Source organism: Schistocerca serialis, chromosome 6, assembly GCF_023864345.2.
Source record: "Schistocerca serialis cubense isolate TAMUIC-IGC-003099 chromosome 6, iqSchSeri2.2, whole genome shotgun sequence".
Taxonomy (NCBI): Eukaryota; Metazoa; Arthropoda; class Insecta; order Orthoptera; family Acrididae; genus Schistocerca; species Schistocerca serialis.
In genome coordinates, this window is record NC_064643.1 from 215,404,528 (window position 1) to 215,417,708 (window position 13,181).

Below are 13,181 nucleotides of genomic sequence, written 5' to 3' on the forward strand. Positions count from 1 at the left end.
ACATCATATACCTTCCCAAACCGTGAATTTTCGTTTCGTTTGCTCCTGCTGTTCTGGTCGCAAACGTCTTAAATGAACTTTTCTTCTCAGACGGAAGCCAGAGTGTACCATACCGAACGAATTAAGATTAGATATTGAGCTGATCTATGTACTAGAAAATCCTATTGGTATTAGAACGAGTAGGGGAAGCCACTTTTTAGTCTCAACATACAAAAACAGCCAATATAAATACAGAAAACTGCAACCAAATGTTTTCTTTAAATACTTTTTTATTCCATATGCCGGTTTCCGAACCTTTTCAGGCTCATCTTCAGATGGTGCACAGTATATTACATGATCATTTCATAGTGTAAGAGGGTGGAACATGCTTTTGGCAAAGACAACATCACCCAGCGTCGCTGTTGTTGGGGAGACTAGTTTGATGCAGCTCTCCATGCTACTCTATCCTGTGCAAGCTTCTTCATCTCCCAGTACCTACTGCAACCTACATCCTTCTGAATCTGTTTAGTGTAATCTCTTGGTCTCCCTTTACAATTTTTACCCTCCACGCTGTCCTCCAATACTAAATTGGTGATCCCTTCATGCCTCAGAATAAGCCCTACCAAACTATCCCTTCTTCTAGTCAAGTTGTGCCACAAATTTCTCTTCTCTCCAATCCTATTCAAAACCTCCCCGTTAGTTATGTGATCTACCGATCTAATCTTCAGCATTCTTCTGTAGCACCACCTTTCGAAAGCTTCTATTCTCTTCTTGTCCAAACTATTTATCGTCCACGTTTCACTTCCATAGATGGCTACACTCCATACAAATACTTTCAGAAACGACTTCCTGACACTTAAGTCTATGCTCGATGTTAACAGATTTCTCTTCTTCAGAAACGCTTTCCTTGCCATTGCCAGTTTTCATTTTATATCCTCTCTACTTCGATCGTCATCAGTTATTTTGCTCCCCAAATAGCAAAATTCATTTATTACTTTAAGCGTCTCATTTCCTAATCTAATTCCCACAGCATCATCCGATTTAATTCGACAACATTCCATTATCCTCGTTTTGCTTTTGTTGATGTTCATCTTATATCCTCCTTTCAAGACACTGTCCATTCCGTTCAGCTCCTCTTCCAGGTCCTTTGCTGTCTCTGACAGAATTACAATGTCATCGGCGAACCTCAAAGTTTTTATTTCTTCTCCATGAATTTTAATTCCTATCTCCGAATTTTTCTTTTTTTACTTTTACTGCCTGCTCAATATACAGATTGAATAACAGCGGAGATAGGCTACAACCCTGTCTCACACCCTTCCCAATCACTGCTTCCCTTTCATGCCCCTCGACTCTTATAACTGCCATCTGGTTTCTGTACAAATCGTAAATAGCCTTTCGCTCCCTGTATTTTACCCCTGCCACCTTCAGAATTTGAAAGAGAGTATTCCAGTAAACACTGTTAAAAGCTTTCTCTAAGTCTACGTAGGTTTGCCTTTCCTTAATCTATTTTCTAAGATAAGTCGTAGGGTCAGTACTGTCAAACGTGTTCCAACATTTCTACAGAATCCAAACTGATCGTCCCCGAGGTCGGCTTCTACCATTTTTTTCATTCGTCTGTAAAAAATTCGCGTCAGTATTTTGCAGCCGTGAATTATTAAACTGATAGTTCGGTAATTTTCACATGTCAACACCTGCTTTCTTTGGGATTGCGTTACGTTATGAAATTGTGATGCAACCCCCTGTGCACTATCTAAAGATGAGCCTGAAAAGGTTCGAAGACAGGTTTGTGAAATCAACAAGTATTTCAGAAAAAGTGACTAGTTCTAGTATTCTGCACTTATATTGCATAAACAGTCACGGGTTCTAAACACTAGTAATGGATAACCATGACAGCTGTTTAGAAAGCTCTTTTAATTTCAGAAACAGCTGTACTTTGGATTATGAAGAAGTGCTCCTTAAGAAGTCCACAGTGAGCTACCAGTAAAGTCGTTTGTGTGCAAGTGAAAGGAAATTAGCTAAGCTTTTATCGTCTATCGACATGGATTTAATTACAGAAAGCAAAATTGAGAGGTATGGAGGAAAATCATTATGGGTTTGGTTTTGATGAAATTTAGGGAAAACGCAGTAAATGTAACTCTTGATGGCCAGAATGGGATATTGTCACAGGTTAACGAGACTATGAGTTCAGGTGGTGGAGCTCGGCGGTTGGAAACGCTGAGTGAAAAGAATATTGCTTGACGTAGGTGTGACGACAGGCTGTCCGGATCTTCACTAACAGGGCTCGGGGGACGGATAGCACCTTTTGTAGAATCTCTTGTGGTTTTACAACTTTTCACTGGATTGCGCGAAAGGTTTTTATATTGTCCTACTCATTCTCCTCCAAAAGCTCTTCGGATTTGCGTTCATCATCGGGAGCACAATGTTGTTGGGTTGGTGAACGATGTTATCACTTCGAACTACAGTCCAGTATTAGCTGGTTGAGGAGAGCGAACGTTCTGATTTTCCACTTAAGAAACACCCACAACGCTGAACTGTCATATTCAAATGGTTCAAACGGCTCTGAGCACTATGGGACTTCACATCTGAGGTCATGAGTCCCCTAGAACGTAGAACTACTTAAACCTAACTAACCTAAGGACATCACACACATCCATGCCCGAGGCAGGAATCGAACCTGTGACCGTAGCGGTCGCGCGGTTTCAGACTGAAGCGCCTAGAACCGCTCGGCCACATCGGCCGGCCTGTCATATTCAAGTGACGTTGAGTATGATCACATTTATTGTGATTGGATAGCGAGAATGTTGTTGACTAGTTTTCTATAGGCCTTCCCAGCAGTCGCAACGTATTTTTTCGTGAGACAACTTCTCTATGAAAGCAGCAATATTTGCGACCAATCTAAATCAGTCTTTGACATTATCGAGTGAGGCACTGACTCCTGTGAAACTAGTAGTAAGTCACAGCAGCTGCAGCGCACCGACCATATTCAGTCACAAACACAGAAACTAGGAAGTACATTACAGCAGCTGCAGGCGAGCGCGGAAGTAATTCCTTATAAAACACAACATGGCTGTTCCACACTCCAAGGCAAGCTGGCCAGGCGAGTAGTGGAAATAGTCTAGACAGCAGTGATTAGTATACATACCGCAAGTCATAGAAAAGCCCAATCAAGTACAGCCCGTGAGCATATAAACATCTAGCTACATTTGAACTGAAATCGTATTTTGTTAGTATCGCAGAACTATCACCGTCGGGCTGTGACATCTGGGGGCACCATCCAGAATGCTGGAAGTTGTCCGTAGTTGGATGCCACTGCGCTTCTGCTGTGAGTCACGGTCGCTGCGACATCCGTTGCTGCCAGCCAGCCAGTGCTGCAACCATCAGCCACACGTCGGCCGCCACTGCCGAGTCTGGGGAAGCCACTGACAGAAGCAGTGGCGCCATGTCGCCGCTCGGCCAGGCTGCATTCTACCAACATTGCTGGATATCACGCACACAAAAGCGGCCAGCCAACGGCGCTGCCACATCTTGTTACGAATCACGTCGGAGAGCCGTAATAAAGGGATTCGAAAATTAACAAAACAATCTCTCTGCGTCCGGCCTTTTTCACAGTGAAATGCTCATAGGTCTTATTCAATCGTACGGAATAAGACCACAATAACATGTAGTGAGGTGGAGACGTGACTGGATGACATCAACATCTACATCTACATTTATACTCCGCAAGCCACCCAACGGTGTGTGGCGGAGGGCACTTTACGTGCCACTGTCATTACCTCCCTTTCCTGTCCCAGTCTCGTATGGTTCGCGGGAAGAACGACTGCCGGAAAGCCTCCTTGCGCGCTCGAATCTCTCTAATTTTACTTTCGTGATCCCCTCCGGAGGTATAAGTAGGGGGAAGCAGTATATTCGATACCTCACCCAGAAACGCACCCTCCCGAAACCTGGACAGCAAGCTACACCGCAACGCAGAGCGCCTCTCTTGCAGACTCTGCCACTTGAGTTTGCTAAACATCTCCGTAACGCTACCACGCTTATCAAATAACCCTGTGTCGAAACGCGCCGCTCTTCTTCGGATCTTCTCTGTCTCCTCTGCCAACCCGACCTGGTACGGATCCCACACTGATGAGCAATACTCAAGTATAGGTCGAACGAGCGTTTTGTAAGCCACCTCCTTTGTTGATGGACTACATTTTCTAAGGACTCTCCCAATGAATCTCAACCTGGTGCCCGCCTTACCAACAGTTGATTTTATATGACCATTCCACTTCAACTCGTTCCGTACGGATTTTACAAAAGTAACTGCTACCAGTGTTTGTTCCGCTATCATATAATCATACAATGAAGGATCCTTCTTTCTATGTATTCGCAATACATTACATTTGTCTATGTTAAGGGTCAGTTGCCACTCCCTGCACCAAGTGCCTATCCGCTGCAGATCTTCCTGCATTTCGCTGCAATTTTCTAATGCTGCTACTTCTCTATATACTACAGCATCATCCGCGAAAAGCCGCATGGAACTTCCGACACTAACTACTAGATCATTTATATGTATTTTGTGAAAAGCAATGGTCCCATAACACTCCCCTGTGGCGCGCCAGAGGCTACTTTAACGTATGTAGACGTCTCTCCATTGAGAACAACATGCTGTATTGTGTTTGCTAAAAACTCTTGAATCCAACCACACAGCTTGTCTGATATTCGGTAGGCTCTTACTTTGTTTATCAGGCGACAGTGAGGAACTGTATTGAACGCCTTCCGGAAGTCAAGGAAAATGACATCTACCTGGGAGCCTGTATCTAATATTTTCTGGGTCTCATGAACAAATAAAGCGATTTGGGTCTCACACGATCGCTGTTTCCGGAATCCATGTTGATTCCTACAGAGTGGATTCAGGGTTTCCATAAATGACATAATACGCGAGCAAAATACGTGTTCTAAAATTCTACAACAGATCGATGTCAGAGATATAGGCCTATAGTTTTGCGCATCTGCTCGACGACCTTCTTGAATACTGGGACTACTTGTGCTCTTTTCCAATCATTTGGAACCTTCCGTTCCTCTAGAGACTTGCGGTACACGGCTGTTAGAAGGGGGGCAAGTTCTTTCGCTTTGGTATCTGGTAAATTTAATGACTAGAGCTTCAAGTACGCTTAAACATCATTCTTTTGGAACCGCAGTTGCAGGACTCAAACCTTATGATAAGGACTACTTGATGTTAACCACATAAAATCTTTATGGCTGAAAAATGAGACTGTAATTTTGTCGGTTTTATTAGTTTTGGACTATTCAACTAAGAGACTAATGAACAAGTCAAAACCTATGTTTATGACACCATACTGCCTGAACTGGATTGTACAAATGGAAATGTCATGTCGCTAGGGCCTCCCGTCGCCAGTCACCTAGTGCAAGTCTTTTGAGTTGACGCCATTTCGGCGTCTTGCATGTCGATGGGGACGAGATAATGATGATAGAGACAACACAACACCCGGCCACTGAGTGGCTTCAAATGGATGTGCAGCGCCTGAAGAAACTCATGGATTCTCTTCCTCCCCGGTCTTTATCAAGTTAGAGACTGTGTTACACTATTTTAGGTAGTCTCATGGGGCTGACAGATTTTCCTCTGGTATCATTACAATGTGATACGTTTTGCAGGGTAAAGGAACTATCATGTTTTAACACGACCGGGACAATATGGCTACTGAAGTTGCTCGATCTGGTGGTGTATCAACGCTGACAGTCGAGTGTGTCTATAAGGAACTGTCTATCACTCGCAGCCACGTAACAAGCCATGAGAACAGTGGTCATAAAAAGATACAAACCGACAGGGACTGGAGAGGATTGTCACGCCTTGGGAATGACAATGGGTTTCAAACCCGACGTTGTTTCCTGCTAAGAGTGAGTGCAGTATTGTATCAACCAGTGTGAGAGAGAAGCAAGCAGCGTTTAGAGTAGGGTCTCCTGACAAAAGGAGTGTCCTCACAGGTGAACAGAAAGCTGCATTTCGTCAGTGGGCCGAAAAACACAGAAAATGGTCAGTAGCTCACCAATGGTGTGTGGGGTGGCCGGAAAAGCCATCATTTTTCTTCTTGTAAATGATGCAAGAAGTCAAGAGCACTGACTGCCTAATGAGGCGTTTAACCCGCAGTAAGTGGGGAGTGAGTTGTAGGCCGGAGGAAGTTGTCTGATGTTTTGGGGATGTTTCTCATACCAACGTTTGTGTGCATGAACCATTTCGTTTATTCCATAATTCTCGGTGACCAAGTACTGCCCTTTCTTATATAGTCCTTCAACCAAGTTTTTGGACGAAAAATTACTTGTCTTTCACAAATGTGATGAAAAATAGCATCGATTCACCAAACAACGTAACGTTAACAGTCGTTAGCCCGTAGCTGCAAGTGTGGCGACACGTGGGTTACAATAACAGACACGCCAATGGATTGTGCAGCGGGGATAACAGTGGTCAGCGGTAAACGGCGTTGCGCAGCCGTAACCATGTAGCAAGTGGGGTGGTGGTACCACACCAGGGAGAGTCACTTGTTTTGGCAACGTAACGAAGCGCCAGGTTTTAATGAAACAAATGGGCACTTGTAAGGTGTCAGGCAAATCCAACACCTTCCATGAAAACCCTGACATGATAGCAAATCCGGCAGTATGTCACATAGCTCCGAATAAATCCTGACATTAAATTAACAAAAGTAATACGATCAGCAAGTGAGCAAATGGAATACCACAGACTAACACAAGAACGCCTAAATGCTTGTCATACCTTCCACCGTGAAACAGATGCAGTTCCGAGGGGGAGAGACGAGAACAGAAGCCGAGAGCAGAGTCGTGTAGGCTAGGAGGCCCTACGATAAGGGACGGACACCCACATCACCGGCCGATCGCCGGGATGTCCATCCCCCAGCCCATGTTAAAAGATAGAGCCTTCCAGAAGAACAGTATAGATCTTACGATAACACTAAAAGGGCCACACCAGCTGCAAGTTTTAGCGTGAGAATATACGTGTCTCTGTTACGTAGCAAACACTAAAAAACATTGCCCCACCACGAAAAGTATAACGTTTCTCATTGGATAGACAGAATTTTTGTAGGCGGAGCTTAAGGTTAACATTGAGACGCTGATTGGTCAGTTGAAAACACAGCCAGATACCTTTTCTTAAACCAGCTTCGGTAAATTGTAGTAAGGAGAAGTTAGTGAGAGTTGCTACTGAGACGACGAGGTGTGTGGAGCTGCGCCGCCCGCCACCCATGACGCAGCCTAACCACCGACAAGGTAATGGACGTACGCGATGCCGCATAAGGGAGCATAAGGCTTCACTCAGAACTGCAGAAGTCTCATCTGTTACATCCCCTTTTTACGTAATGGTTCAAATGGCTCTGAGCACTATGGGACTTAACTGCTGTGGTCATCAGTCCCCTAGAACTTAGAACAACTTAAACCTAACTAACCTAAGGACATCACACACATCCATGCCCAAGGCAGGATTCGAAACTGCGACCGTAGCGGTCACGCGGTCCCAGACTGTAGCGCCTAGAACCGCACGGGCACTCCGGCTGGCTTTTTTACGTAATGGTAGCTCAAATGGTTCAAATGGCTCTGAGCACTATGCGACTTAACTTCTGAGGTCATCAGTCGCCTAGAACGTAGAACTAATTAAACCTAACTAACCTAAGGACATCACACACATCCATGCCCGAGGCAGGATTCGAACCTGCGACCGTAGCGGTCGCTCGGTTCCAGACTGTAGCGCCTAGAACCGCACGTAATAGTAGTGTCGATCGTCAATTAAACTTCGTGGTATTCACATTTGCTACTTGAAGTTAAAATCTGAAATGCGATGATTTTTCTGTTATATAATTATTGAGAAGTCACATCAGCCACTGTAATTTATGACAAGTTAAATAAGTAATTAAAGATAATTGAGGGTTACTGTAGACCATTTTTGATAGTTTTCTCTTTTATGAAACTTAATTTAAACCTAGATTATAGATGTGATATGGCATAGGTCATCCTTCGATCTATTATAGAACTTGGAAACCCATTCAGGGAATATTCGTTCACATTTTTGTTGAACGCAGTTGGTCTTTATCATCCTGTATTAAAATATTTCCTTTTATCAATAGTGCAATTTATAAAGAATCTTTTGTGAGTTGAATAAAAATTCCAGTGGTAAACTTAACTGCTTTTTCGACGTTATTTTACCAGCTAACTAAAAATAGGAAAGCCTTGAACTCCATCCACTAAATTTAGTTAGTATAAAGATTCTTTTACAGGGAGTGCAGTGGAGCTGACGCTGAAATCATTAAATATTTGATTATATCATCGGTAGTCTCACTGAGCTCTTTTGAACTCTACATGTCGTGTGTGGTCTGGCGTCTCCTTACCAGCAACAGGTCCCAGGTTCAAACTAGTCAATTCCCTAAAAAACACGCTCAGAGCGTCGTTGCGCGAAAGTTGTAGGGAGACACGACTTAGAACAAACAGACACCACGCAGAATGTTAGACACCTGAGGCATATAAATGTCTGGATTTTAAGGCGGGAACACTCATCATCGCCGGAAGGTAGCAGAGCAACACCGGACAGGCGAGACAGTGGACTCTGCTAACTGCAGCCACGCGTTTGAGACTGGGCTGCACCTGCCATATGCAGTAAGTCCTTCACAGGACTTGGTGTCTCAGCCCTGCCAATCTGCAACCTGCGCTGAGTTCCTAGTGGGGTTCAGTGCCACAACACGAGTCACCAGCCGACTTCGTCCAGGGGTAGCAGGCAGCTCACAGCTGCGTTCCGTCACAATGGTGCAAGTGGGGCAAGGGGCTGCCAAGCCTACAGGAGCCCGAGGGAAGTGATGTACGCACCACCTTGGTAGTTGCGTGCGGAAGCGAGGAGCAGGCTCCCATTTGGGGTGTCATCGCAGCACAACTCCAAGTGCCACTGACGTCAACGCCCATGGCCTGCAGGGGCTACCGGCCTTAGCAGCACAAGGTGACAGCACAGCAGCACCAGTCAGAAGCCGCCACCAGTTCACTGACCTAAGTCAGTGTCAGCGAGAAGAGCCTATCGAGCTACGCCATGTACCAAGATCAATAAAGTTCTTTCTAATTCTTAACAGTGTTTGCCCCATACCTCGCGGGCAGTCACCACCAGTCACTCGTTCCCGAGGGTCCCCACTTCGTTACACTTATAATCCCATGGAAATGACTGGCCTCCCTTTAAACAGCGGCTGTAACTCACCAGTCAACTCCCCCCCCCCCCAATTGTTAACTACTGGTTCTAATTATCAATGAGTGGCTTCATGTAGATGTTCAATGCTTGAAGAAACTCAAAATGGTTCAAATGGCTCTGAGCACTATGGGCCTCAACTGCTGTTGTCATCAGTCCCCTAGAACTTTGAACTACTTAAACCTAACTAACCTAAGGACATCACACACACCCATGCCCGAGGCAGGATTCGCACCTGCGACCGTAGCAGCAGCGCGGCTCCGGACTGGAGCGCCTAGAACCGCACGGCCACCGTGGCCGGCTTGAAGAAATTCATGGGGTCTGTTCCTCCCCGGTCTTTATCAAGTTAAAGAGTGTGTTACACTGTTTTAGGAAGGCTCATGGAGCTGACAGATTTTTCTCTGGTATCGTTACAATGTGATACGTTTTACAGAGTAAATGCACATTTAAACTACTCACCTTAGAGCTTTAGCCACAACTGGAATGAACCTGTACATGAGATCGGCAATCCTCGACTTAATCGAAAATTCGAATAATTTTCGTCCCCAGCGGCGGAACTCTGCGTCCGGGTTTCGTTGAGAATTACTCTCGAGCCCGAAACCGACGGAGGCGATGATGTCGGTGGTGAACCTGGCAGCTATCTCCCGCATCTCCAGGATCTGGCCCTTCTTCGCTGGCTCCTCCAACACTTCCACCAATTGGCGTCCACAGTCCTGCATTGTCTGCAAGGAAGAAGAGACCGTTGATTGTAAAGGTTCTCATACAATTTTTTCCGATATACAGGACGGTTAAAAAAAATGTTTACAATCCGACATGGTACATCAGGCATACAACAAGGATCAGTAACCACACAGGAACCGGCGGTCGCAAAGACCATCCGCGGGTACTAAATTGCGTTGCATTTGTTTAGTCAGTGTGCTAAAAATGGATGCTCACTACAGGAGATGCTCAAAGTTTGTAAAAATGCATCGAGACACGCCTGACATCGATGTTGCATTGAACGGCGCACCCTCTCAAAGACACCTCGTTTATCTCGAAGACATCCTGCTGCCACAACTACCCTGTCCACTAGGTGCTCCGACGATGTAACAGATGATTCATACACAAGGTTCTTCAGATACCGCCCCCCACTCCCCCCGGAAAATATCGATTGGGGGCAGACAAGGTGATCGTGGTGGCCATGTGACTGGCCCACCGCGACCAGTCCAGTGGCTGGGCTGGGAAAGGTCGCCTACGGATGTGCCCTCACTTGCCTGCAGGGATTTGCAGGGGCTCCACCATGCTGAAATCGAATGCGGCGACGAATAGACAGGGGAACATCAATTAGCATGTATGGCATAGCCTTTCGAAGGAATTCTAGATACGTGTGACAACCAAGTCGGTCCGGGAGAATGCACGGCCCAATTAAACAGTTTCCGACGATGCCAGCCCACATGTGAAGGTAGAGCCTTCTCGCGCCGTTTGCGAACCACCCTGTATACCTAACAATATAACTGTAATCTGCCTACTGCCATTTGCGTCTTACATTAACAAATATTCGTGAAAATGGCAACGCTCAGAAGGAATGAACCGAATGAATCCATTTCAGAAGGTATGTGTATAGCAGTGTAACAGCAGTAAGTGGTTAAGTTCACATACAGATGGTGTACACTTAAGCATGGCAGAGCGCTCTCTTGTGTGGGTGGTCAAGAATGTATTTCTTTCAAAACACACCTACAGTGATGTTCAGTCAAAGGAAATGGAAGCTTGAAAGAAATATACATATGCGTCGTGAAAGCAATAGAGCGAGCATCTGAGTGAATTTGAATGACGCAGGGTGTTCCGCCACCGAGTAATGTTATCTTTCGGCACGCAAAGGGCACATTAGCTGCAATGATAATACGTATGAAGTTACAGTGAACAGAAAATCGTTATTCCCAGCGATGAGCGGATAGTAAGTGATGCAGTACGGCAACAAGAAAGGATTATCGAGATCGGATTTGTATACTCATAACGGACGTACTGCTTAGTCGGTGTCTGAACCTGTGGTGTGGACAAGGAACTGGTGTGAAGCAAACGAAATGACAATTGCATAAAAGCTGCAATTTCCCTAAAGGTAATTATCTGTAAATCGAAATGTACCATTTCAATCATGCAACAATTAAAAACTACACATCCGATCAAAAAGAGGTATAATTCCAATTTCTTTATGTTGGAGAGGAACATCCAACGACCTGAATAAGGCTAGATTACTCTATCTGAAACCTGGGTAAAGACCAGTGAGATTTAGCAACTGAGGCGGATTTTTGACATATTAATTTATCACAGTTGCTGACATGGCTGCAACATGTTAAAATTCCTGACATTCACGATATTTTTAGCTGTGTCCTGAATTGTTTCAAAAGTAATTCGGGACACCTATTTGACTCGAATTTAACAATTGTGAAACGATTTATCCCGAATTATATATTCATTTAATCTGCGTCCGTATCCTGTTACTGAAAGGGTTTTTTCCTAAATGAGCGATGTATGGAGCAGTAACAAAACACAGATTGTTGTAGAAACTACGAAAGCAATGTTAGTGACTAGAGTGAATTATGAAAAACCTTGAGCCGAATGTTTTCATTATGCTGTTGAAGAATAAAGACATGCTGAAGATAATTTACAGTACTCATGAATACTGTATGTCTGTTCACACTCCTTCATCTTATGTACTAATAAAATCTAAAATAAAATACTTCTTGTAACAAATTAAGGTAATAGTTTGCTGCATTTATTATATTTAATTAAGATTTCTATTTGCAATATCAAAAATTTTTAATGTGTTTGGGATTTGGCACTAGAAAATATGATCACCTTATTGGTTCAAATGGCTGTGACACTATGGGACTTAACATCTGAGGTCATCAGTCCCCACGAACTTAGAACTGCTTAAACCTAACTAACCTACGAACATCACACACATCCATGCCCAAGGCAGGATTCGAACCTGCGACCGTAGCGGTCGCGCGATTCCAGACTGAAGCGCCTAGAACCGCTCGGCCACTTCGGCCGCCGATTACCTTATCACAATGAACTCTGTTAAGCGGCCACTAGAACCTTAGGTGTTTATGAACATTATGCCTCAAACTGCGCGTTTCTGACTATCCACATTTCTGGTATATATATGATATAAGTTATACAGACAATTTTGGAACACCCTGTATTTTCCATACTTCTCTATTGACACAATTAGAAGCCACCAACAATGGGCGATCACATACACCGCGACGCCGCCTAGCCCGTCAGACAACTGAATATCTTAAATGTCATTTGCCTTCAACTCATTGAGATGTATAAAATTGATGTCATTTACGTTTATAGTCCTTACTCCAGATTTTTACTACGTCTGACACGAAGGTCTCTATAACGAGCTTTCGCAAATCCTTGTTATTCCCACGTGTAATTTATGTCTGTTGATCTGTAGGAGGCGCACGCCCACTGACATTGTCAGCACTGAAACTCATGTCCCCCGCTCCCCCCGGAACATCGTGGCCATCGGCCAACTTATCGTCTACAGACCGTTTGTGTTAGGGAAAATAATTTGACCCAAGTGTTCAGCGTTTAAGTTTCTGTCTGGTGTCGCAATTCAAGCAGTGGCAGGCCTACCTTAGCGATACATCAGGTTAATTAGTTACGCGTTAATGGAACCTGGAACTATTTATCCCACATCGATATATGTATCAGTTTTAAATGATAAAAAATTTATCCATTTTGTACATAATTGATCGGACATGTGTAGTGCTTATTTTAACTTGTCATGCCCCAGAGATACGTCTTCGGTTAGGCCCACCCTCTGACAGTATAATGTAGCACTGCTTTAGTTCTACTAATTGAACTACTGAAGGCTGGCTTTACTCAGAAGAATGAATGGGTAGCTCGGTCAGCTAAAATACTAAAGAGTTGTTTCAGCTAAAAGAATCAATATCTGGTTCAACCGATGGAAAAACTACTCTTTCTT

General features: G+C 44.4%; 1 protein-coding gene across 1 annotated transcript in view; it reads right to left on the reverse strand.

The window, feature by feature from the left end:
- Positions 1-13,181, reverse strand: part of LOC126484765 (cytochrome P450 6k1-like) — a 236,329-nt gene that overhangs the window by 29,631 nt on the left and 193,517 nt on the right. The window contains exon 4 of the mRNA XM_050108361.1: positions 9,662-9,924. Within this exon, the coding sequence (XP_049964318.1) occupies positions 9,662-9,924 (263 nt within the window). The remainder of the gene's footprint in view (positions 1-9,661; positions 9,925-13,181) is intronic.